Source organism: Mustela nivalis (assembly GCF_964662115.1).
Source record: "Mustela nivalis genome assembly, chromosome: 14".
Classification (NCBI taxonomy): Eukaryota; Metazoa; Chordata; class Mammalia; order Carnivora; family Mustelidae; genus Mustela; species Mustela nivalis.
In genome coordinates this window covers 73,944,499-73,971,009 of record NC_139033.1, presented here as the reverse complement: position 1 = coordinate 73,971,009, position 26,511 = coordinate 73,944,499, and the positions used below count along the sequence as shown (strand labels likewise).

Genomic DNA, 26,511 nt, shown 5'->3' with positions numbered 1-26,511 from the left:
TAGTGGTGCTTAGGAAAATTTAACTTGGGCAAGGCTTCATAGTGACATTTGTTGGAAAGTCTGTTTTAATGAGTGTAGTCTGTCCTCAATAAAATATGAAGTGGTCTGTTGTCCAAGCCATATTTACACATTTTCCCATTATCTTGCCATCAAAAATGTATGTCAGTGCTACTGCTCTGCACTAAACACATGCTTTGTCTCCATGTTGTAGCTAAAGGCAGCAATAGTAGGTTTTTAGAAACAGTCATTAGTTAAGGTATACGATTCTGCAATTAGACCTGTTCAAGCTTTGTCCTGACTGGCCATGTCACTGGGGGCTTGTTAATTTCAACAGGGCAGGTGAGAGGCTAGCACCACATGGTTGGTGCACAGAAGAATAACTATAAATAATAGTTACAGGGATGATGATATTCATGCTTTGTCACATGTCCCAGTTGTCATTTAAGGGTCTGAATGAATGGTCGATACTGAGTGAGGATATAACTTTGTAACTTGATGGTAATATTCATGGGCAAATGAAACCTTTGTAGAAGTAAATATGAAGATGTAGCACTCCTTCTCTAAGACTACACATGAATGCTGAATTTTCACCATAAATATTCCAAATACATAGTGAAGAGTTGAGAATAAGCCAATGAACAACCCTCTGCCAGCCATCTAGACTGAATAATGTCAGTGTTTTGTCGTGCTTACTTTGACGCTTTCCAGGCAATGGAAACGCTGTAGTTCCAGGTGCAGCCTCTTTATCCATAGTCCTGTTTCCTTCTACCCGCTACTGAGATGCAGCTACTAAGCGGCAGTTTTGTGTCCCCTCTCAGTCATGTGCTTACATTTTGAATAGACCTCTGTGTATCCATAAGCAGACGTTTCATAGTTGGGTCTGTGGTGTGTATATCATCCGGCACCTTGGCTTTTTTCTTCAAATATATTTTAGAGATTTATCTGTGATGGAATATATATTGAGCTCATTTATTTTTAAATGCTATATAGTATTCCCCTTTAAAATATATTACTAGTTATTCATTGACTTTCCTATTAGTGGGTACTTGGAATATTATTCAATTTTTCTTATTACGGACAGTGTCACAGTAAACATATTTTTTTTGCATCTGTGCCAGACTTTTCCTGTGTATCTAGAAGCATTTGGATTCAGTTGGTAGTTACGTGAGTTTACACTTCAGCAATATGTGAGAATTCCTGCTGCTTCACATTCTTTCTACAACTTGATAAGTTCTTGCCAGTCACTTTCCTGGGTGTAAGAGGATATTTATTTTTAATATGCATTCTTTGTTTCTACCTGACCCTGCCATAAAACATTACATTTCTGAGCCCTGGATATTCTTCCAGTAAATGCCCTTTTGCTTAGGAGAACCAGATTCTTTCTCTGACTTGAAATTTACATGCTTATCTTTTGTCCCTGCTGAGATTTTACTCAGTGGAACTAGAAATGCTGGGGCTCAGCTTATGCCCTGGGTCTGACAAGCAGAATGGAGGAGGCTAATGCCCCTGGTTCAGTTTACACCCCTGGTTTTCCTCCTCCCTTGAGAATAACTGGTCTAATGAAGGCATGCTCCTGGCCTATCCACCCCTTGCTAACTGCACTCAGTACATGCTCAGAATGGGTCTAGCGAGATATTTTTTCCCCAAACATTAGAGAAAAAGGCAGCAAGTCTTGGTGAAAAAAGGGATTTAGCCATAAGAAAAATGGACTGTTCAGTTAGAAGAAAGTGCTATGTCCATTTTCTCTTTCCCTTTCTCTCTCTTTTTCTTTCTTTCTTTTTTTTTTTTTTAACCTCTGTCAGCTTTTTTTATCTTGGATGACTAGGTTACACCATTAAAAATGGCTAAAAAGGGGCACCTAGGTAGCTTAGTTGGTTAAGTGTCTGCCTTCAGCTCAGGCCATGATCCCAGGGTCTTGGGATTGCACCCCACATTGGGCTCCCTGCTCCAATGGGGAGCCTGCTTCTCCCCCCCTCTCTGCCTGCGGCCCCCTCTGCTTGTGCTCTGTCACTCTTTCTCTGTCAAAAAAAGAAAATCTTTTTTTTTAAATAAAGTTACTAAAAAAATCCTTTGCCATTTTATATATACAAAAACAACATATTTTAAGATTTATTAGAGAAAGAGAGATTGGGGGGTGAGGGGCAGAGGGAGAGAAAATCTTATAAGCAGACTCTGCTCTGAGCCCAGAGCCCCATGTGGGGCTTGGTCTCAAGACCCTGAGATCAAGACCTGAGCTGAAACCAAGAGTGCTTAACCCAACTGTACCATCCAGATGCCCTCTCAAAACATATATTGTATGTCAGTTATGAAACTTAATAGAAAAATATATACCTATGAAGCCAATGTCCAGCTTAAGAATGAAAACATTACAGTGCTGTTAATTTTCTTCTCCACCTGCTTTGCTGCATTTTATGTTTATTATTTCCTTGCTTCTTCAGAATAATTTGCCACTTAAGAATGTATCTCTAAGGCACATATTGAATGCTTTTGCTTGGTTTCTTGTTTTAAAAATGTACTATGCAGTCTTCTGGTTTTCTTTTTTTATCCAATATTATTGCTAATTAAGTTCTTGCATATGTAGTTGCACCTGATTCATTTTCACTATGTAACATTAAATTGTGGGAATATTACACAAGTTATTTTTTTCAGATTCCTGTTGATAGATATTTGGATTGTTTCCAGTCTTTTCCCCCATTTAATACAAACTTTTCTTCTAATAGAGTACAATCACTAGAGATCTAGGGTCCTGGGATTTGCTCAAACATCTTAAACTTCAACAAAACTTCAGTTGTTTTCAATGGTTAATCGGCTGCCAGAAGAGTATGAGAGCTCCCATTGCTCCTCACCCTTGCCAACATCTGGTATTGTCAGAGTTTTACATTTTTGACACTCTAATGGTCATGAATTGGTATTTCATTGTGGTTTTATTTTTAATTTCCCTGATTACTAACATGGATGAGCAACTTCCTTAAATTTCTTCGTGAAATTCTTATTCATGATTTTGTCCCCTTTCCCCCCATCTTATGGACTGTTCTGTCTGCTATTGCTACCAAAAACTATTGCATCACAAGATCTTAATAGATCTTTGTGTGATTTGTCATTGGGCTTGCTTAGGTGATTTATGAAAGACTTAAGGCCATTCATATGCTGAGGCTTGGCTGCAGGTGGAGTCAGGTTCAAGTGTGTTCTACCTGCGTTCATTTTGGGGTCAGCTCTGAAGGATAAAAGGCCAACTGAGGCATACTCTTTTAATGGTGGGTAGTTGTAGTGTAGTAGGGTCAACAGTAATTGCACAAGCACATTTTAAGCCTCAGCTCACATTGTATTTCCCATTGGCCAAAGCGAGTCATAGGCAAGCCCAAATTTAATGTATTTGGTTCATATGGAGCAATGGCAAGATTGAGAATGTCTCACTCTGTTACAAATCAAGAATTTAAACTGAGAAAAATGAAGGCTTGGAAAAGTATATTTATATAAATGGAAACCAGAAGAGATCCTCTTAGCTGCTATAGCTAAGAAGGGTGGCTACACTTTTATAAAAAAAAAAAAATAGACTTCAAGTCAAACACTGTCACAAGAGATAAAGAAGAACATTATATAATGATAAAAAGGTCAACCCATCAGGAAGATATGACAATTGTAAACATATATTTACTTAACATTAAAGCAGTTAAGTATATAAAGTGAACATTGACTGAACTAAAGGGAGAAATGGACAATAGTTACTGTGGGAGTAGGAGACTTCTGCACCCCACCTTTAGTGATGGATAGAAGATCTGCTAAAGATCAGTAAAGACACAGAGGACTTAAACAATTGTATAGAGCAAATGGACCTAACAGATGAATATAGAGCGTTCCACTCAACAGCAGCAGAATACCTGTTTTTTTTCAAGCATACACAGGACTTTCTCCAAGGTAGGTCATGTGTTATGTCACAAAAGAAGTCTTAACAAATTTAGAGTGATTGGAATCACACCAAGTATCTTTACTGATCACAATGGAGTGAAGGTAGAAATCAGTAGCAGAAGGAAAACTGGAAAACTCACAAATATGTAAAATTAAATAAACACTCTTGAATAACCAGTGGGTCAAAGAAGAATCAAAAAGAAAGTTAGAAAATATTGAGACAAATGAAAAAAAAATACAACATAATGGAACTTATGGCATACTTAGTATGCAAAAGCAATGTGAAGATGAAAATTGACTGTGGTAAGTGAATACATTAAAAAGAAAGATCTCAAATAAACAAGCTAACTTTACACCCCAAGAAACTAGAAAAAAAGAACAAACTAAACCCACGGATAGCAGGACAAAGAAAATAACAAAGTTTAGGGCAGAAATAACTGAAATAGAAAACAGAAAAACAATAGAAATAAATGAACATAAGAATTGATTATTTGAAAACATAAAATTAAAAAGTCTTTAGCTAAACTAACTAAGAAACAAAGACGAGACTCAAAATCAAATACGCGGGGACATTACAGCTGATGCTATAGTAAAATAAAAAGGAACGTAAGAGACTATCATCGACAATTCTACACCAACAAACTGAGTAAATCAGAAGAAATAGAAAAATTCTTAGATATATATAACCTACCAAGACTAAATCATGAATAAACAGAAAATCTGAACTGATCTGTAACTACTGTGGAGGCTGAATCAGTAATCAAAAAACTTCCAGCAGGGGCGCCTGGGTGGCTCAGTGGTAATGCCACTGCCTTCGGCTCGGGTCATGATCTCAGGGTCCTGGGATTGAGTCCTGTGTCGGGCTCTCTGCTCAGCAGGGAGCCTGCTTCCCTATCTCTCTCTCTCTGCCTGCCTCTCCATCTACTTGTAATTTCTCTCTGTCAAGTTAATAAATAAAATCTTTAAAAAAAAAAAAAAAAAGAAAAAAAAACTTCCAGCAAAGAAAAGCTGAGGACCAGATAGCTTCATTGGTGAATTCTACCAAACATTTAAGTCTATGATCCACTTTGAATTAATATTTGTATATGGTGTGAGGAGGGCCCCCAACTTCATTATTTTGCATGTGAATATTCAGTTGTCTCAGTTGTTGAAAAGAATGTTTTTCCCCTAGCAATTTGTCTTGGCACCTTTTTGAAAATTAAGTAGACAACAATGTATGGGTTTATTTCTAGAAGATCAATCTGTTAAATTGGTCTGTATGTCTGTCTTTATGCTGGTCCCATACTGTTTTGATTATTGTGGTCCCCCCTCAGTTTTTATTTAAATTACAGTTAGTTAACATACAATATAATATTAGTTTCAAGAGTACAGTATAGTAACTCAGCACTCATATACAACACTCAGTGCTCATCACAACAAGTGCACTACTCAGTCCCCATCACCTATTTAACCTGTTCTCCCACCCACCTCCCCTCTGGTAATCATCAGTTTTTCTCTAGTAGTAGAGACTCTGGTTTTTAGTTTGCCTCCCTCACTCCTTTTTGCCTCTTTTGTTCCCTTGTTTTGTTTCTTAAATTTCACATATGTGTGAGATCATATAATACTTTTTCTCTGATTGACTTTTTTCACTTAGCATAACACACTCTAGTTCCATGCATGGCATTGCAAATAGAAAAATTTCATTTTTGATAGCTGAATAGTATTCCATTGTATATAGATATCACATCTTTATCCATTCATCTGTCGGTGAACATCTGGGATTTTTCCATAGTTTGGCTATCGTGAACATTGCTGCTATAAACATTGGGATACAGGTGCCCCTTTGGAGCATTACATTTGTATCTTTGTCCCTAATAGTGCAATTGCTGGGTGGTAGGGTAGCTCCATTTTCAACTTTTTGAGGCACCTCCGTACTGTTCTCCAGAGTGGCTGCACCAGCTTGCATTCCTACCAACAGTGTAAGAGGGTTCTCCTCTCTCTGCATCCTTGCTGACACCTGTTGTTTCCTGACTTGTTAATTTTAGCCATTGTGACTGGTGTGAGGTGGTATCTGAATGTAGTTTTGGTTTGTATTTCCCTGATGTCAAGTGATGTTGAACATTTTTCATGTGTCTGATGGCCATTTGCATGTCTTTGGAGAAATGTCTGTTCATGTCTTCTGCCCATTTCTTGACTGGATTTTTGGGGGGGAGTAGGAGTGTTGAATTTGATAAGTTCTTTAGAGATTTTGGATTCTAGCCCTTTATCTAATATGTCATTTGTGAATATCTTCTCCCATTCCATAGGTTGCCTTTTAGTTTGTTGATTATTTCCCTTGCTGTGTAAAAAAGCTCAAGTCATGATCCCAGAGTCTCAGAATCAAGTCCCACATCAGGCTCCCAGCTCTGCAGGGAGTCTGCTTCCCCCCTCTCATGCTCTCTCTCTCTCTGTCTCACTAAAATAAATAAATAAAATCTGTTTTAAAAAATGCTTTTTATCTTGATGAGGTCTTAATAGTTCATTTTTGCTTTTGTTTTCCTTGCCTCTGGAGACATGTTTAGTAAGAAGATGCTTCAGCTGAGGTCACAGAGGTTGCTGCCTGTGTTCTCCTCTAGGATTTTGATGGATTCTTGTCTCCCAGTCAGGTTTTTCATTCATTTTGAATTTATTTTTGTGTGTATTAAGTTTTGAAACCAGGAAGTGTGAGTCCTTTCTAATGATTGTTTTGGTGGTTCTTTGGGGTTTTGTTGGTTTGTTTGTTTTTTGCATTTCCATATGAATTTTAGGATCAATTTATCAATTTCTGCAAAAAAAACCCACTTGGGATTTTGATAGAGATTGTACTGAATATGTATGTCAATTTGGAGAATATTGTTATCTAAATTGGTAAATCTTCCAATCCATGGATAAGGAATATCTTTCCATTTATTGATTTCTTCATTTATTTATTTTTATAGTATTTAATAGTTTTCAGCTTGTAAGTCTTACACTTCTTTATTAAACTTGTGTTTATTTTTTGATCCTATTATGAATGCAATATTTTAATTTTGTCTTGTCAATTATATTTGTATAAGAATGCAACTGATTTGTATATATTGATCTTATTTAACTTATCTATTAGTTCTAATAGCTTTTTAGTTGATTGCTTAGGGATTTTTTACATACTAGTCATGTCATTGTAAACAGAAACATTTTTAATTCTTCCTTTCCCATCTGGATACCTTTTGTTTCTTTTTCTTGTCCAGTTGTCCTGATTAGAACCTCTAGCATATTGTTAAGTAGAAATGTTGAAGAGCAGACATCCTTGTCTTGTTTGTGGTTGTGGGAGGAAAGTTTTCAGTCTTTTACCACGGAGTATGATCTCAGGTGTAGGAGTTTGATAAACACTATCAGCTTTAGGCAATTACTTCTATTCCTATTTTGATGAAAGTAATATTTTTTAATCACTGAAAGTCTAAGTTTTGTCAAAAGCTTTTTCTTTATTTATATGATTGTGTGGTTTTTATCCTTAATTTTCTTTTTCTTTTTTTTTTTTTTTAAGATTTTTATTTATTTATTTGACAGAGATCACAAGCAGGCAGAGAGGCAGGCAGAGAGAGAAGGAGGGGAAGCAGGCTCTCTGCTAAGCAGAGAGCCTGACGCGGGGCCCGATCCCGGGGCCCTGAGATCATGACCTGAGCCAAAGGCAGAGGCTTTAACCCACTGAGCCACCCAGGCGCCCCTTATCCTTAATTTTCTTTTCTTTTCTTTTTTTTTTTTTAAAGATTTTATTTATTTATTTGACAGACAGAGATCACAAGTAGGCAGAGAGGCAGGCAGAGAGAGGAGGAAGCAGGCTTCCTGCAGAGTAGAAAGCCCGATGCGGGGCTCGATCCCAGGACCCTAGGATCATGACCTGAGCTGAAGGCAGAGAGGCTTAACCCACTGAGCCACCCAGGCACCCCAATCCTTAATTTTCTTAATGTGGTATTATATGTTCATTGATTTTCTAATGTTAAACTAACTTTCCATTTCTGGTCATGCTGTGAAATTCTTTTATATGTTGCTGGATTCAGTTTGTTAGCATTTTGTTAAGGATTTTTGAATCTGTGTCTATAAGGAATATTGGTGTATAGCTGAATTTTCTTGTGTTATTTTTGTCTGTAGACAAATTGGGGCAGTACTGGGTCTGTCTCATAAGATGAGTTGGAAGTATTGTTTCATCTATTTTTTTTTTTTTTTTGAGAAAGAGTTTGTGAAGGATAGGTATTAATTCTTTGAATATTCAGTATAAATCTTGCAGTCCTCGCCTTTTCTTTTTGGGAAGTCTTAAAATTATTACCTTTATCTCTTTACTTGTTATAGATATATTCAGATTTTCTATTTCTTCTTGACTTATTTTCAGTAATTTGTGCTGTAGAAGTTTCATTTCTTCTTGAGTCATTCTCACTAATACGTGTCTTTGTAGAAATTTCGTGTAAGTTATTTAATTTGTTTGCATTTGGTTTTCATAGTACATTTGACCCTTGATCAACATAGGTTTGAGCTCCATGGGTCTACTTATACATACATTTTTCTTGATAAGTATTGTAAATGTATTTTCTTTTCCTTATGTTTTTAATAGCATTTTCTTTTCTCTAGTTTATTATAAGAATACAGTATATAATACATATAACATACAAAATATGTGTTAATCAACTATTATGTCATTGAAACTTTGGTCCACAGGGGTTGCTTCAAGGGGTAAAACTGGCTCCAGTACCCACATTGTCTTGACCACTTGACTCCTAACTTCCTCTGCCTTTCCCTTGTTCTCCAGCCCAACAGGCTCAAGTCTTGCCACTTTGTTTCTAATGTACTGCATATTTACAGAGAGGGTTATTTGGGTATATTTTAATGGTTTTGTTCTTTGTTTAGAGCAATTGACTGTTTCCTCATCTGTGAAAAAAGGCTATTAATAGTTTTTGAGGAGTCTAAAGCTCTAAGTGGATTTTTGATTGCATGGGACACCTATGACCCAAGCCCTGTGTTGTTCAAGGGTCAACTGTATTCCCTTATAATCCTTTTGATTTTTGTAAGATCAGTATTGATGTAACCTCTCTTACTCTGGTTTTAGTAATTTAAATATTCTCTTTTTCTTGTTCTAGCTAAAAAAATTAAATCAGGCTTGGTTATCTTGTTGACTACACTTAAAATTGGAAAGGTTTTAAACTTTTTTCATGTCCAACCCTTTTTCTTCACATGCTTGTATTATTGTTTATAATTTTTTGTTTCACTTTTTAGGACTGTCTTTTCTTTTACCTTTTTGAGCATCCTAAACTTAATTATTTAAAGAATACTTATTAATATTTTCTTTTTAAAAATACTTAATTTATTTGAGAGAGAGAGATTATGAGCAAGGGGTGGGGGGGGGTCAGAGGGAAGCAGACCCCTTGCTGAGCAGGGAACCTGATGAGGGACTCCATCCCAGGAATCTGATCATCATCTGAGTTGAAGACAGGTGCTTAACCAACTGAGTGACCCAGTTACCCTAAATATTTTCTACAACTTAAATTTTATCAAGATGAATTCCACCCCCCTAGTAGCTGATTTTTTTTTATCTTTCTTAGTATTTGATTTCTTTATCTATTTTTGAATTTTGATTTGCAGATGCACTTGGAGTAAGATTATTTTCTTTTCTTATTCTATACATGCCTTCTCTCTCCTGAATTTTTAATGTTTGTGGTTGCCTGTGTCTGGCTCCTCAGAACCCACTTTCTTGTCAGGAGTTAGCGTTTGTTCTTCCTGCTTTCTCTGACTCATAGTTATAACCCATCATTCCAGGCATTTGTGGCAGAAGTTCCATTTGACTCCCATTCAGCACTGGTGCAGCCTCCTGCCACCTTTGGCTTCAAGGGGTAAAACTGGCTTCAGTACCCACATTGTGTTGACCACTGGACTCCTAACTTCCTCTGCCTTTCTCTTGTTCTTGAGCCCAACAGACTCAAGTCTTACCACTTTGTTTCTGATGTACTGCATATTTACAGAGAGGGTTATTTGGGTATATTTTAATGGCTTTGTTCTTTGTTTAGAGCAATTTACTGTTTCCTCATCTGTGAAAAAAGGAGTGATAATGGTATATATCTCCTTGGATTGTCATAAGTATTAATTGAAAATGTATAGGTAGAGGGATTCTAACTATATGCCAACTATATGCCAGGCAGATATGAGTATTCAGGTAATGTTAGCTATTAGCAGATATGAGTATTCAGGTAATGTTAGCTATTAATGCAATTAAGAGAGAGCAGGAATTCATGCAGAAATTGTCAAAATATACTCAGTTGCAATTGTTTATTAATTTATTCAGACACCAACTACTGTGTATTATAATCGACATTGAGTATCAATGAATACATTTTAGCCTGGTAGTGTGCACTGCAAATCAGTGCAATAATCAGATATTTGTATTAGATATTGTGGTGCTAAATTCACTTTAAATTCTGTGCAACATCATAGAAGCAGCTTAAATGTTCCTACACAGTACATTTTCTAATCAATGTTAGACATACTTTCCTTTCTGTGAACAAATTGCCCACTTTAATTCTTTAATGGCAAGTATTATGTTTCTTGTTAACTTATGTATGTTTCTTGTCCATGCAGTGACCATAGAATTTGCTGTCCAAACTGGAACATTTTGGGGAGTGGAAGGTGGTGTTATTGATAATTATGCCAGTATGGGTGGCATGAGACAGAATTATGCTGGGTTATCCAGGGCAATAATGGCTACCTTCATTATCTTCCTTTCTGGAATGTCTTACATATCATCCTTATATTCTGCAAAGTACCTGTGACAGTCTTAATGGTAACAGGTATTCAATAAGCATTTTGTGCAAGAATTACCAAATAGCAAGTGGACATAGGCAGGCAGTGCATTATTTTTATTATTTCAGACTTTTAAAATTTGAATTGAAATTATATGTTTTCTAATAAGTAATCTAATTTGTCTTCTTAATTAGAAGGTCAGTAACACAAGTGTTTGGCAGTATGCAGTGTGAAAATTCCACTAACTCTGAAGGGAAATCAAACTGATTCAAAGGATTCATTTGAAAAATCAGTGCACTGTTACCAAATTTTCTACAGAGATACAGATCATTTACATATATTGGCTGTCTTGTTTTAATATAACATATTATTAGGAGAGTCTTTAATTAAAATCATTTAAAATCACGTCTGTTACATACAGTTAGTGCTTGGATATAATTACAAAGCCAACGTGCACTGGGGAGTAGTGCCACCTGTCACTATTCTTCATTTCTTCTTGATAAGATTTCTCTGATGTGTTTTAGAGTCCAAGGTTATTCTTCCTTGACTCTAATTTTTTTTTATTTCTTCCAAACTCAGAAAGGAGGCATGTGACTGATGTGACATTTGGGGCATTTGGGTACCGGGCATTGTTAAGGCAATCAGAATAATCCATATATTTTGAAATCATGCCAAGGATATCAGGTTAAATTTATATCAAAAGAAGTGTTCTATCTTTTTGATCAGAATACATCTTATGAATTGATATTTGAAGGGATCATATAAAATCTCCCTGTCTTCCTGTGTGTCATCTTGTCTTCTGTCTGTCTGTCATATCATCGATCTCATTTGTTTTGCATTTTATGGAATATTTGATTCTTTTTTGTCTGGGAACAAAAACTTACATAGGCTGTTAGGTATCTTTTATATTTTTGGTTGTATTATCTAAAGGGAATCCAGTTGTTAACCAAATTGTATTTTGAAACTTCTCAGTGGAAAAATTTTCATCTTTTTTTCCCCAATACATAATAACATGGATTCAGGCTTCTTGTTCTTTCTAAACAAACCAGAGTTATTGAGATAATTACTAGGAATTAGAAAGAGAGATCACTCTGGTGGCAGGAGAAAAGCATTAGTAGCCAGATGATTTCAGTTTGACAAGCTATGGGGTGTTATTAGTTGTGAAATGCAAGCTAGCCTTGGTGGTGCTTATGTCTTGTGCAATAATACTTTGCTAAAGGCATCAAGTCTAAGCTGTCCATCTGCATACATGTTCAGAGTATTCCTGGGAGCTACACATGATAAATTGTATTTATACCCTATAAAATGAATGTAATGTTATTGAATTTAATAGGTAAGTGCCTATTGTAAGGACATAAATATCAAATGACTGGAAGGAGATAGATATGAGGAAACGTGTTTTGTTTGTTTCTTTGTTTTTTAATATATGAAGGAAAAAGAGGGGTTGTCACGTTAGAGAACTATACTCACACTAGTGAAACAGCACTGTAAAAGGAATAATGTATGGATCAAGGACTGTAACACTAACTTAAGGTGTTTGAGGCTTCTCTGTAATTCAGAGATGTGTTTATGCAATTCAGGGCTACAAATACATACTGAGCCAGAAGCTATGTAGACAATAGGAAAATAAGGATCAATAATTCACAGTCCTTGTCATTGGCCGCATAAGGGGAGACCTATATATAAATAAAAATATATAGTATAAGGTATTGAATAATGTGACAGAGATAAGCACAAGTACAATAAATTTTATGTCAGACGCACCTTGTCCTTTGGGAGCAGGAGGTGAGCAAGGAAGGCTTTTCTCAAGGCCATGAAGTCTCTTTAAGTTGAGTCATAAAGGATGAGTAAGAATTCAATTGAAAAAGGAGGGATGGATAGCAGGGATGGTTTTCCAAGGTTGAGGGATCAGCAAAAGTGTGGACTGAGAAGCAGCAGGGTATAGTTGACGGGATGATAAGATTGGAGGTGGTCAGATTTAATAGATGTAGGGGGAGAAAATAAATCCAAGAATTGTAGAGGGGTGCGGTTAAGCATCTGACTCCTCATTTTGGCTTAGGTCATAATCTCAGGGTCCTGAGATCATGCCCCATGTTGAGCTCCACTCTGGGTCTCCCTCTCTCTTCCTCTCTCTCTGTCCTTACCTCTCCCCCCTTTCTTTCATTCTCTCAAATAAATAAATAAATAAATAAATAAATAAAATATTTTAAAAAAAGAAATGTCAAGTAGATTAAAAATGAGCAAAACCTGGGCGCCTGGGTGGCTCAGTGGGTTAAGCCGCTGCCTTCGGCTCAGGTCATGATCTCAGGGTCCTGGGATCGAGTCCCGAATCGGGCTCTCTGCTCGGCAGGGAGCCTGCTTCCCTCTCTCTCTCTCTCTGCCTACTTGTAATCTCTCTCTGTCAAATAAATAAATAAAATCTTTAAAAAAAATCTTTAAAAAAAAAAATGAGCAAAACCTGATAGGGCTGATGTAATGGATGAAATGATGCTAACTGCTAGTCCTCTGGCTCTGGCAAAGTCAGGGCCACCAGTAGCTTTTTTAAAGAGGTGTCTTTAAAAAAAAAAAATTTCACTCATTTTTTAAAATTTCTTTTCAGTGTTCCAGGAGGTGTCTTTGTTTGAATCAGAAGAAGATACATTTTTTGATACCTGTCCAGGGGGAGTGGTGTGTGTGCACAGCCCAGAGTGGATTTCAGCCTGCACTTGCCCACTGGCTTGGTGCTCCTGGGCAGTGTCTTGTCTGAAGAATGGCAAGGGGCAGATGGGGGCAAACAGGTGGACCAGTCATGTCGTTAGTGCAAACAGGAAGAGAGAGTGTAGCTGGGAGGCAGTGGGAGGGGCAGTGATGAATTCAGTAGTGAGTGTGTTCGGTTTGTAGATCCAGGGTCATTGTGCAGGAGGACATCTCAGGGAAGAAGTTTGAGTGAATGATTCTAAACACTGGGGACTGTAGATGATTTAAGTCTGCTAAACTTTTAAATTACATGTCAGTTGTAGCTAAAATTATTCAAACCAAATTCTTGCTTCAGTGGTAATCTGATAATGCTAAGGGCTAAGTTCTCTAAAATGGTGAACCTGCTTATCAAAAACTCATTCCAGATAACTTTTCAAAGAATGTCTACTAGTGTTTATTCATTTTTTTTAATTTTTATTTTTTATTGAGCTACATTTGATGTATAATATTATGTTAGTTTCAGGAATATAACATAGAGATTTGACAATTAGATACATTATGAAGTGGTCACCATAATAAATGTAATTATCATCTGTCACCATACAATATTATAATAATATTACTGATCATATTTCACATGCTGCACTTTAATCTCCATGACATATTTGTTTTATAACTGGAGGTTTGTATCTCTTAATTACCTTCACTTGTTTTACTCATCCTTCTATTTCCCTCCCCTCTGGCAACCACCAGTTTTGTGTCTGTATTAGTGAATTTATTTGTTTGTTCATTTGTTTTATTTTTTATATTTTACATATAAGTGAATCATATATTGTCTTCTTCTATCTGACTTATTTTACTTAGCCTAATACCCTCTCGGGCCATCCGTGTTGTCATGAATGCCAAGAATTAATTTCTTTATATGGCCAAGTAATGTTCCATTGTGTATATTTATATATATAGATATATATCACATTTTCTTTACCCACTCATCTGTTGATGGACACCTTGGTTGCTTCCATATCTTGGATTTTGTGAATAATGCTGGGTGCGTGTAACCTTTTGAATTAGTGTGGTGTGTTTTTTTTGGGGGGGAGGGAGTGAATACCTAGAAGTGGAGTTACTGGGTTTTATAGTATCTCTATTTTTAATTTTTTTTTTTTTTTGAGGAGCCTCCATACTGTTTTCCATGGGGGCTGTACCAGTTTGGATTTCCACCAACAGTGCAAGAGGGATCCCTTTTCTCTATATCCTCACCAACTCTTGTTATTTATTGACTTTTTTTAGTATACTCCACACCCAGGATGGAGCCCTATGTGAGACTTGAACTCATGACCCCAAGATCAAGACCTGAGCTAAGATTGAGAGTTGATGCTTAACTGACTGAGTCACCCAGGCATCCCTTTATTGATTTTTTGATACTAGCTGTTGTGACAGGTGTGAGGGGATATCCCATTGTGTTTTGATTTGCATTTCTCTGATGACTAGTGATGTTGAGAATCTTTTCATGTGTCTTCTTTTCAAAGTCTCCTTTGGGAAACTGTCTATGCATGACTTCTCTCCATTTTTGATTGGATTATTTGCTTTTTTTGGTGTTATATGGATTAATTCTTCCTTCCTTCCTTCTTTCCTTCCATTCACATTTATTTATTATAGAGAGGGCAGAGGGAGAAAGAGAGAATTCTCCAGCAGACTCTTGCTGAGCGTAGAGCCTGATGGGGGGTTTTTTCCCATGACCCCAAGATTACAACCAGAGCCAAAGCCAAGAGTCTGACACTCAAATGACTGAGACACTCAGGTGCCTTGAATTCTTTATATATTTTAGATACTAACCCATTATCAGATATAGCATTTGAAAATATCTTCTCCTGCTCAGTAGACCACCATTTTGTTTTATTGAAGGTTTCCTTTGCTGTGCAAAATCATTTTAGTTTGATGTAGTCCTATTTGTTTATTTTTGCTTTTGTTTCCCTTGCATGAGGAGACAGATTCACAAAAATAATACTAAGGCTGATGTTTAAGAGATAACTGCCTACACTTTCTTTTAGGAATTCTATAATTTCAGGTCTTACATTTAGGACTTTAATCTATTTTGAGTTGATTTATTGTGTATAATGCATGGAAGTGATCCATTTTCATTCTTTATTCTTTTTCATGTAGCTGTTCCAATTTTCTCAATACAATTTTTGAAGAGATTGTTCTTCTACCGTTGTATTATATTCTTATCTCCTTTGTCATACATTAATTGACCATGTATGTTTGGGCTCATTTCTGGGTTCTCTATTCTATTCTGTTGATCTGTGTATCTGATTTATTCAGTAGCATATTGTTTTGGTTACTATAACTTTATAATATACTTTCAAATCTGAGATTGTGATACCTCCAGCTTTGTCCTTCTTTTTCAAGATTGCTTTAGTTATTCAGGGTCTTTTGTGGTTTCAAATAAATTTTAGGATTATTTGTCCTAATTGTGCGGAAAAATACCATTGGTGTTTTGATAAGGATTGCAGGGAATTTGTAGATTACTTTGGGCAGATTCGACATTTTAACAATATTGATTTTTCCAATCCTTGAGCTTGTATTTGTTTTATCTTTAGTTTTTTTCATCAGTATCTTATATTTTTTAGGACACAGGTCTTTCAGTATCTTGGTTAGATATTTTCCAAGGTATTTTATTATTTTTGATGCACTTGTAAATGGGATTGTTTTTGTAATTTCTTTCTTTGACTTTTTTTTATGGTGTATAGAAATGTTGTATCCTGTGACTTTAGTGAATCAGTTATTAATTCTAACAGTTTTTTTTTTTTTGAGTCTTTAGGGTTTTCTCTATAGTTGTCCCTTGAACAATGTGGGGGCACCAATTCCAGTGTAGTGGAAATTTGTATATAAACTTTCAAACCCCCCAAACCTTAACTACTAAGATCCTACTGGTGAACGGAAGACTTACTGATAACATAAACAGTTAAGTAATCCATGTTGTGTATATTATATGTACTATATGTTGTCTTTATACAATAAAGTAAACTAGAGAAAAGAAAGTGTTATTAGGAAAATTCCATAAAGAGGAGAAAATACATTTACAGTATTTTACTGTATTTATGTAAGTGAACCTGTGTAGTTCAAACTTGTGTTATTTGAGGGCTAGCTGTATATAGTATCATGTCATCTGCAAACAGTGGAAGTTTTACTTCTTCCTCACCAATTTGGATGCCTTCTATTTCTTTTTCTTGACTGATTGCTGTGGCTATGACTTAACAATATATTGAATAAAAGTGGTAAAAGTGGACATCCTTGTCTTGTTCCTGATCTTAGAAGAAAAACTTTTAGCTTTTCACTATTGAGTATGATATAAGCTGTGGTTTTGTCATATATGACCTTTATTATGTTGAGGTATATTCTCTTTAAATTCTGTTCATTGAGAGTTTTTATCATGAATGAATATTGAATTTTGTCAGACGCTTTTCCTGCATCTTTTGAGATGATCACATGATTTTTATTCTTTGTTTTAATAATGTGGTGTGTCATGATTGACTTGCAGATATTGAACCATTCTTGCATCTCTGGAATAAATCCCACTTAATCAGGGTGAATGATCCTTTTGATGTATTGTTGGATTCAGTTTGTTAATATTTTTTTTGAAGATTTTACATCTGTATTTATCAAGAATAATGGCCTGTAATTTTCTTTCTCGTGGTACCTTTGTCTAGTTTGGTTTAAGGGTAATATTGGCCTCATATCATGAATTTGAAGAATTCCTTATTTTTTTGTCGGGGGGGATAGTTTGAGAGAGATAGTTATTAACTCCTCTTTACATGTGTAGTGGAATTTACCTGTGAATTCATCTGGTCCTAGACTTTTGTTTGTTGGAAGGTTTTTGATTACTGATTTAATTTTGTTACTAGTCCACTACTGTTTATTAGCATACTGAAGAATGGTCATGGTAAATTGGATTCATATTTTTTTTTTATTTTCTCTGTTCCAGATTTCTATGCTATTCCTTGTATGACAAAAGCCCTCTCACCAAGAATACTTTTGCCTTGACACTTGTGGACAGTCAGACCATGTGAGTATGGAATCTGAGTAGGTAGATTGCAGTGAACCTGAATTAGTTAAATTAAGCAAAAAAGAAAACAAAAATAAAAACAACTGCCTACCCAAAACTGCACAAAACAGCCAAAAAATATTGTGCTAGGTAGACCAAAGAAATAGTATCTATTTTCTTTATGATACAAATTCTAGATGAAGTAGAAAACTCATCTCTTTTCCCCATTAACTTATTATTTTAGTGGGATCTATAAGAGCAACAGTGAAATCTTATGTCAGCTCATTTTTCAGTGTATTTATGGCAACCAGTTAGAAGTTTAATGAAAGCATTATTTGGGTTTGTTTTTGTTATTCTAAAGGGGCAAAACTCCTAAACTTTTTTTTATGTGGCACCATTTTGCAGAAAAACACTGCTAAGGAGTGCTCAAGTGGCAATGAAACAGCCCAACAGAAAGAGGAAGCTTAGTATGGATTCCAAAGAGCATTTGAATCAGGATGGATGCTTGGTAAGATGTCAAGTTCCTGGGCCCTTAGTTTGTGCTCACTGTGGAAATTTACAGTGTAATTGTATAGTTTGTGTAATCACAGCAGAGGGTGTTTTTTCAATAAGTAGGAGCTGTCTGCTTCTGGTTGAGTTTTATATACAGAGGTATAGAATATAAATGTCATTAAAGCCTGACAACATTTTAAAGGGTAATAATTCATTTTAAAGTAAAAAGAGAACTTTTTAAAAAAAATTTAAAAACATTTTAATGCATATCCTTTGAACACATTTACATGTATTTTAAATATAACATATTGCAGAAAAGAAAAAATATTTTACCATGTATATCTCATAAGATATGGTAATTCATACAGTTACATCTTAAGATATTCTGTGACTGGCCTGTGCTGTCCAAGATTTTATGCTGGTATTTACAAACACAGTGCATGGCTATGATAAGATAATTATCTCTGTGAAAAATACTTACAGGATTTAACTTTCACAATAAATGCTTTGATACTTAATATTTTATCAAATAAAATTTGTTAAATCTTTTCTTTTAATTTCCCACCAAATATAGCACAAATAATTTATGTCTTACTAGAAAAGGATATTTCTCCAACTGAAGGTAATTATTTGATGAATAATCTAAAAAAATATAAAAGATAAAAAGAAAAAAAATACTTCCCCCCAGTCAGTTATCTAATAGTTATTTAAGGAGGAGCTTTAATTTGTCTTGGAGACGGACTAAAACATTGAGTAGTTATTACTAGATGATTGGATACAGGTGCTTTTTACATTGTCTTTTCTTTTCTTTTTTTAAGAGTTTATTTATTTATTTGCCAGAGAGAGATCACAAGTAGGCAGAGAGGTAGGCAGAGAGAGAGGGGAAAGCAGGCTCCCCACCAAGCAGAGAGCCTGACGTAGGGCTTGATTCCAGGACCCCGAGATCACGACACAAGCTAAAGGCAGAGGCCCAACCCACCAAGCCACCCAGGCACCCCTATGTTATCTTTTCTATTCATATACTTTACCATTAACATGTGTTACTTTTTGAGTTAGAGATAAAACTATACATATGTATGTGTAGGAAAATACCAGGAGGAAAATCCAAATATTAGTCATGGTACATTTTAGTGGGAATTTTAGAGACCTTCTTCCCCTCCCTCCCTGCCTCCCTCCCTCCCTTCCATCCTTCTTTCCTTTTTAAAGATTTACTTATTTGAGAGTCGAGAACACACATGCATATGTGAGTGAAGTAGGGGGAGAGAGTGGGGGAGAGAATCCTCAAGTAGACTCCATGCTCACTGTGGAGCCTGACGCAGGGCTCAATCTCACAACCCTGAGATAATGACCTGAGCTGAAACCAAGAGTCGGACATTTAACTGACTGAGCCACCCACACGTCCCAAAGGGCATTTTCTTTGTAACAATGGAGGTAACTGATCATTATCAAGTGAGGGACAGAGACTGTGGACTGGAGGGTGTTGTGTTTGTTAGGGTTCTCCAGAGAAAGAACCCTAGTAGTTGACTGTCCTGTCACATCCCTGTTGACAATCTTTGTCCCTACTTGATAATGTTGAATTAGATGTATATGTGTACAGTATATAGAAAGATTTACTCTAAGGAATTGATTCATACAATAGTGAGAGCTGACAGGTCTGAAATCTACAGGGGAGGTTGGGAGGCTGAAGACCCAGAATAGAGTCAATGTTGCAACCTTGAGTCCAGAGGCATTCTGGAGGCAAAATTCCCTCTTCTTTAGAGAGGTCAGACTTTTTTTCTATTAAGGCCTTCAGCTGATTAGATGAGGCCCTTCCACATGATGGAAGATAATGTGTTTTACTCAGAGTCTACTATTTGAGTATAAATCCCATCTAAAAAATACCTCACAGTGACATCTTGACAGCTAGAGGGTATAATACATCTTGCTTTTAGTAACTTATGCTCTTTCCCTGTGGCAACTTTTTGTATTCCTACACATTTCAAGGTGGCAGAAATGACCAGGATACATCCATAGTGATGGTTTTGGTGATAGTGGGGCATTAGAACATTCTCATTAGTGACCTCTCATAGGCTCTTACCATGTATTGGTCTGGGTTTTGGGGTCTTTAAGTAGGTTTGTGGTTATGCATTTACATATTGCAGCTGGCGAAGTGACATGGTGTCATACACTCTTTGGTTTGATGTCAGGTTAGGTATGGTTTAATGAACTCCCAGCATTAAATAAGACATGCCAAGTGATGATCTTGTCCACAGTTGGTTTTTGGATGTTAACTGTATTGTCTGTGTCTAGTCACAGAACTGTTTCCTTCAGATCAGCCTCACTGGGAGGTGAGATGGTTAATGTGGGGCTGGGATCCAGTCCCCTTGAGGTCCTGATTGGCTTCATCTCAGTTCTTTGAGAGTTAGTCACTCTCAGTGTACCCCAGAGAGCTCACTTCAAAGGGATTCCTTGGACCAGACTTAGAAAGACCTGAGCCTGTCTCAACTTATGTGACGATGATGTTTTTCTCAGCATTTTTGGTTTGTTGTGTCATGCCTTCTGAGGATATAAGGTACTAAATATGTTTACAGTTGTTCTTGGATAGTGGTTCTTCAGCTGTGGTCTCTAGAACAACAGCATGGGCATCACTTGGAGGTTTGTTAGAAATGCAATTTCTTGGGCTTTACTCCAGACCTCTTGGATCAGATATGTCAAGTGAGGCTCAGCAGTTTGTATTTTATAAGGCCTCCCGGTGATAGTGGTACGCTCCCATGTTTGAGAACCACTGTCTGAGAGACAGTTAGGCCTGTCTTCCCTACTAATTGTCCTAGAGTCATTCAGTAATGGCTGCTTCATAATTCTTACATTTTTGTGTTTAATATTGGAGACTGCCTCTCCTGTCTAAACACATTTGCTATTTTTTCTCAGTATCATTTCCTGTCAAGCTGCTAAAATTATTACTGTCCATTCTCAGCACTTCCGTTATCTTGCTCTACAACATGAGTATTCAGACTTCTGTCTTTTCTGTATCATCACAAATCCTAGTCTTCTCTTGAAGCTGAACTTGGTTTCTAACTTGATGCCGGTAACTTTACTATTATTTCCTTTCCATGTTGGGATTTCCCCATTTTTGAACCCCAGAAGTGCTCAACACTTACATAGGTGCTGTTTGAGTGTGGTGCCTTACGTGGCTGGATTTCCAAAAATATCTGTTGAATGATGTTCCTGGTGTTTAATGGTATCTCCAGGCAAGTGGGCTTCTTTGATCATACTAAGATAATGATATTTCAAAGGACCATATTAACGACTTGAGTTTTGAGGTGCTTGGAGCATACAATTATTTTTAAGAATGTTCACATAGGATAATAAAAAAGATGTGCATTTAGGATGAATTCCACACTATACTGTGAGCTAGGGGCTTGTTGCCAGTTAAAGTGTCCACTTTAATAAGTTAAATTTAATAGTTTAATATAATAAACTGATTTACATCTGTGGCTGCATTCATGGTAGAGAGAAAGGGGTTCAATCATGCTTGAATTTGATTATGAAAATCATGTTTGAAATTTGCTTGAATTATCACTAACATACTTTACATTCTTTGTAACCCATATAATTTTACAAGTGACATTTCCCATCAACTAAGCAAAAATAACATTGCTAGATTAAGCACATTAAACATAAAACTAATGAACAGTTGGGTACTTTCTAAACATCTGCTTTTGGGGCACCTGGGTGGCTCAGTCATTAAGTGGCTGCCTTCGGCTCAGATCCTGATCTGGGTCTGGGATGGAGCCCCGAATTGTACTCCCTGCTCAGGACCTGCTTCTCCCTCTCCCACTCCCCCTGCTGTGTTCCCTCTCTTACTGTGTCTCTCTGTCAAATAAATAAATAAAATCTTTTTAAAATTTTTAAAAAATAAACATCTGCTTTTGAGGTAGTAATTTCATATCTTCAATATCTAGTAATTTACAGATGCTGATAATAGTATCTGCCAATGAATGTCTTCTTATACTAAAAGTTTCTATTTCTTCACAGAAATTAAAAAAACATTCCTTTATATTTTTCAATATGCAGGCACATAGTTTAAAAAAATAGTACAAATAGTATGGAAATAAGAAATAAATTCTCTACTGTACCCACTGATACACATGTTAAACCCCCCAATTTTCTTTTTTAAGATAAGGAGAAAAAGAGCAAGGGAGGAGCAGAAGGAGAAGGAGAGAGAGAATCTTATGCAGGCTTCATGCCTAGAGCAGAGCCTGACTCAGGACTCACTTTCAGGACCCTGAGGTCATGAACTGAGCCAAAATCAAGAGTTAGATTAAGTTGATTAAGCCCCCCCGGAACCCCTCACAAATCTTTATTTAAAGGTGTGACCCCGTTTGTATTTTCTCATCTATCTTTATAGGAATCAAAAGCAAAAATAGGAAGCTAAAAAACCCAAACCCCTTATGCACAAATACATACAAATACATTCATAATACCTACTACATGCATACATGTATCCCAAATGGTCTCATATTCTACTTCCTGGTCCATATCTTATTTATTTATTTATTTATTTATTTTTTGCACTTAAGCATGTATGTCTTGGAACGCATGCAGAACATGTCACTGTTTTCAGTGGTGCTTAGCATTCCACTCTGTGAATGTACCATAATCCATTAAACAGTACCCTTCCCTAAACATTTAGGGAATTTTTAGTTTTTGTTGTTCTCTGCTGTGTTGAAACCAAATGTTTTATTCACATGTTTTCATAGGCTTTTATAGTTGATTCATGGATAAAATCTTATCAGTAGACTTGTTATACTACATGCATTTAACATCTTGATAAGGCTTTTATATCATCTTCTGAGGTCACCCCAGGGTATACCCTCTCTTACGCCATCTGCACGAGTGCTTTTTTTGCTTAGGTTTTATTATTGCATGTCTGATGCCTTTATTTACTGAGATCTGTCATGTGGATGAGTTTCATTTATGGGCTGGCCCATGGTGTTACCGCAGGCTTGAAGAGGGGCATTGCCCTGGGTCTGGTAGATTCCTTAACATGTCATGCTTCTCCGTGTATCCAGCATGAAGACAGGTGTCCTTTGTTGTCTTTTTCCCACTCACCACCGTTAGAATTGACTGGCAAAGTGTAGGTACATGATAATTGAGGAAACAAGCATTTTTTTTTCCAAAGTGATTTCTTAAGTGTTTGGTGTGCATGTGAATGTTCTGGTCATAAGACCCCAAACCATGTGTTGACTGTAAAATTTCAGATTTCCTACATAAAAATGTAAGTTTCCTAAGTGAAAAAGGAAATTTTATTTAACTCTAGAAGAATAAAATAATTGTGTGTGTAAAATATCTGATACTGCGTAAATATTGGTTTCCATTCTTTCTCTTCCTATGTACCTCTTAAAATCTAGGCATCTATATCTGATTAGTGAACTCTAAACTTTGATAAATAGAAATAGGAGACATCTATCTCTAAAGGATCTGAATAAATCTGAAAAATGAACTTATTATTGTTGAATAGAAAAGAACTAACAAATACAGGGCAATGTGCGACAACTAACTGCTTATGCACACGAGTGCTCCTAGGTGCATTCAGCCTTCAGAGAAAGGTAGAGGCATTGAGGCCTAAGTCTCGGCTTTGAAGGATGAGAATCTAAGACATCTATATTTAATGTTTTATTTAATGTATTTAACAAATAAAATTTAATGTATTTAACAAATAAAATTTATCTAATGCATATTTAATGCTGTTGTAACAAATGGTTCATAAATCCAACCTGGTAAAATAAATCCAACCTGGTAAAATGCAATATGAAAGAATACAACTTCTTTGTATTTTAATATCTGGGTGATCTAGGCAACTAACCTTGAGAGATAAGGAAGTTGAAGGGTCAAAGGAAGGATCATCTGAGCCAAGGAAGCAGCATGACCAAAGGTATGGGGTTGGAAGCAAATATGATATATGTAATAAATGACGAGAGTATAATGACTTGTCTGACTGAGCAGATGTTGCTATTGGCAGTTTTGTAGAAAGAGTGTTAGGCCAGGAGTCAGAGTATTTGGATTTTAGTCTTTGGCTCTGGAGGTAATTAGCTCTACGATCAAGGACAAGTCCTTCATCAGGCTGGGGCTCATTTTCTTTGTTTATAGAACAAAAGTCTTAGATTAAAATATCTTAAGGGTCTTTCCCTTTCAATGAGTCTGAAATTCGGTATGTAATGAAATAGTAAGATGACTCAAATGGACGTGAGTGGCTAAGCTTAGAGAGTCTTGACGGCAGAGCAGAGGAATTTGTGCTTGATACTTTGTCTGCCGACCTTGATATACTAGAGGAAGGAGCCATGGTTGGCTTTGACTTAGGCATAGTGTAATGAAATTTTTTATAATATACTCAAATAGATATTGAGAAAATATTTAGGGTAGGGTTGTATTAGTTTCTTAATCTTGAGTAGTACCTATTTTTTTTTTTTTTTATCATTTTGCTGCCCTACACTTGACTGCTATACCAGTTTACATCAGCCAGTAGAATTCATTTATATATGGGGGAAACATAGAAAGGGGATCTTCTCTCTCACTCTCTCTCTCTCTCTCTCTTTTTTTTTTTTTTTTTTTTGTGGAAGTCTTAGCTGATACTCTTTTAAAATATATCTGGAATTTTGTTTTTATTCAGGTAGAGTGAGGCTAACAGATCTATAGGTGATTTCTGAAAATTAGTTTGCTACTCACATTTCCCAAGCGGGGAGCACAGCACACTGTGCAGCACTGTCCCAGGAAGCCCTAGTATGTTCAGGGACAGAAAGAAGGAGGGGAAAACATGGGCAAGAGTCTTTATTTTGTGTGTGTGTGTGTGTTTAAGGTTTTATTCATTTATTTGACAGAGAACAAGAGCATGAACACAAGCAGGGGAAGTGGGAGAGGGAGAAACAGGCTTGCTGCCAAGTAGGGTGCCCAATGCAATCTAGATCCCAGGATGCTGGGATCATGACTTGAGGGGAAGGCAGATGCTTAACAACTGAGCCACCCAGGCACCCCCTTTATTGTGTTTTTTAATAGGAATGAATGGATGAGGAGGGTCAGGAAACTAAGGAGGCTTAGGATTGGCTGGTTTTAATAATTTTTGTAGTTTCGGGCTTGGGGAATGTTCTCTGATTGTCCGGTACCTGGCCCTGGGATGACTTAGGGCTGGAAGATAGCCTCCCAGACTGCAGGAACTCGATAAGTAGCAGTGAGTGGGAAATGGGTTCAGGGTTGGTTGGTTTGCATTTCAAAGACATGATCCAGGCAAGTTGTTGGCTATGTCTAAGAATTAATTCCCCCGCCCACAAGCATCCAAAATGTAACAGCATTATAAAATACTAAAAAATAAAGAACATGATGAATACAAATACTAGAGAGAGATTTCTTTCAGAGATTATATTATTGAATATTTGAATAAAATGAGATCATTTCCTTCTGTCTGTGTGCATCTGAATTCCAGGAGAGCAAAAGAAAGTAATCCTTTCCTGTTTTACTATTACTGGTTTTTAATCTGAAGGTTAATTTCATTTGTCTTAGTTTGTCATGCACATTGGATCAGAGACAAAGAGAATATGAAAAGTGAATTTGACAAGTGAAATTCAAATGCTAGCTTATTACTGGAGATTTCAGTGGTTTCCATAGTCCATGAAACCAATAGCTGTCACCATCTGTTCCTATGGAAGAGAAGCAGTGGTGGCTGGATAGCTGTCCTGTGTCCCAGGGACTGGTCTGAGGGTGAGAGAGGAAAGGGCAGTATATGGTAGCTCCAAAGTTAGGACTTGAAATTGCTAATCACAGATCAGTGGGTGAAAATCCTTTGTTTCGCTTCCTTGATTGGAATTTGTAGATAGGGAAATATAGTCACTGATTAATTAGAAAAATCACTGTAACTTGTAGTAAAAGTACATGATGCATCCAGGTCCATCAGGAGGTAACAGAACATGAGGGCTTGTTGGTTATTTTACCACCTTATAATCCTCTCTTCCAAATGATGCATTTTAGGTTGGCTAATGGAAATGTACTGTAGCAAAGACTTATTTTGTTTTCCTTGAACCACTCTCTCTCCCTTTTCAGAGTGTTTTTTTTCCCCCTAATGCTTTATTTTCAGTTTTCTGAACTGAAGTTTGAAACCTGAGAAATCACAGTAATGGTTTTATTTTTCTCAATTCATACTGATTTTCTTAAGTGTTCTGTCTGAGAAGATAAGGAAAAGTGCTCATTTTACCTTTCTTTTTTTTTTTAATTAACTCTGTATTCATTAATAGCATTGTGGATTTATTACCTTTATGAAATAATTAATTAGCTCAGATAGAAGCAAAGAATGTTAAAACTAGCAGGAGCTTTGGAGAACATTTAGTCTAATCCTTTTATTTTATTTTATTTATTTTTTTAAAGATTTTATTTATTTCTTTGACAGAGAAATCACAAGTAAGCAGGCAGAGAAGGGGAAGCAGCCTCCCTGCTGAGCAGGGAGCGTGATGCAGAGCTCGGTCCCAGGACCCTGAGATCATGACCTGAGCCAAAGACAGAGGCTTAACCCATTGAGCCACCAGGCACCCCAATCCCTTTATTTTATAGACAAGAGAAATTAGGTCCAGATAATATATATCATTTGTTCATGATTATATACTTTTGTGGGT

At 36.4% G+C, this 26,511-nt stretch overlaps 1 protein-coding gene across 1 annotated transcript in view; it reads left to right on the top strand.

Moving 5' to 3' along the window:
* Positions 1-26,511, top strand: part of L3MBTL4 (L3MBTL histone methyl-lysine binding protein 4) — a 403,808-nt gene that overhangs the window by 67,337 nt on the left and 309,960 nt on the right. Inside the window, exons 2-3 of the mRNA XM_082699053.1 lie at positions 17,324-17,404; positions 17,789-17,891. Coding sequence (XP_082555179.1) covers positions 17,820-17,891 — 72 coding nt within the window. The 5' untranslated portion in view covers positions 17,324-17,404; positions 17,789-17,819. The remainder of the gene's footprint in view (positions 1-17,323; positions 17,405-17,788; positions 17,892-26,511) is intronic.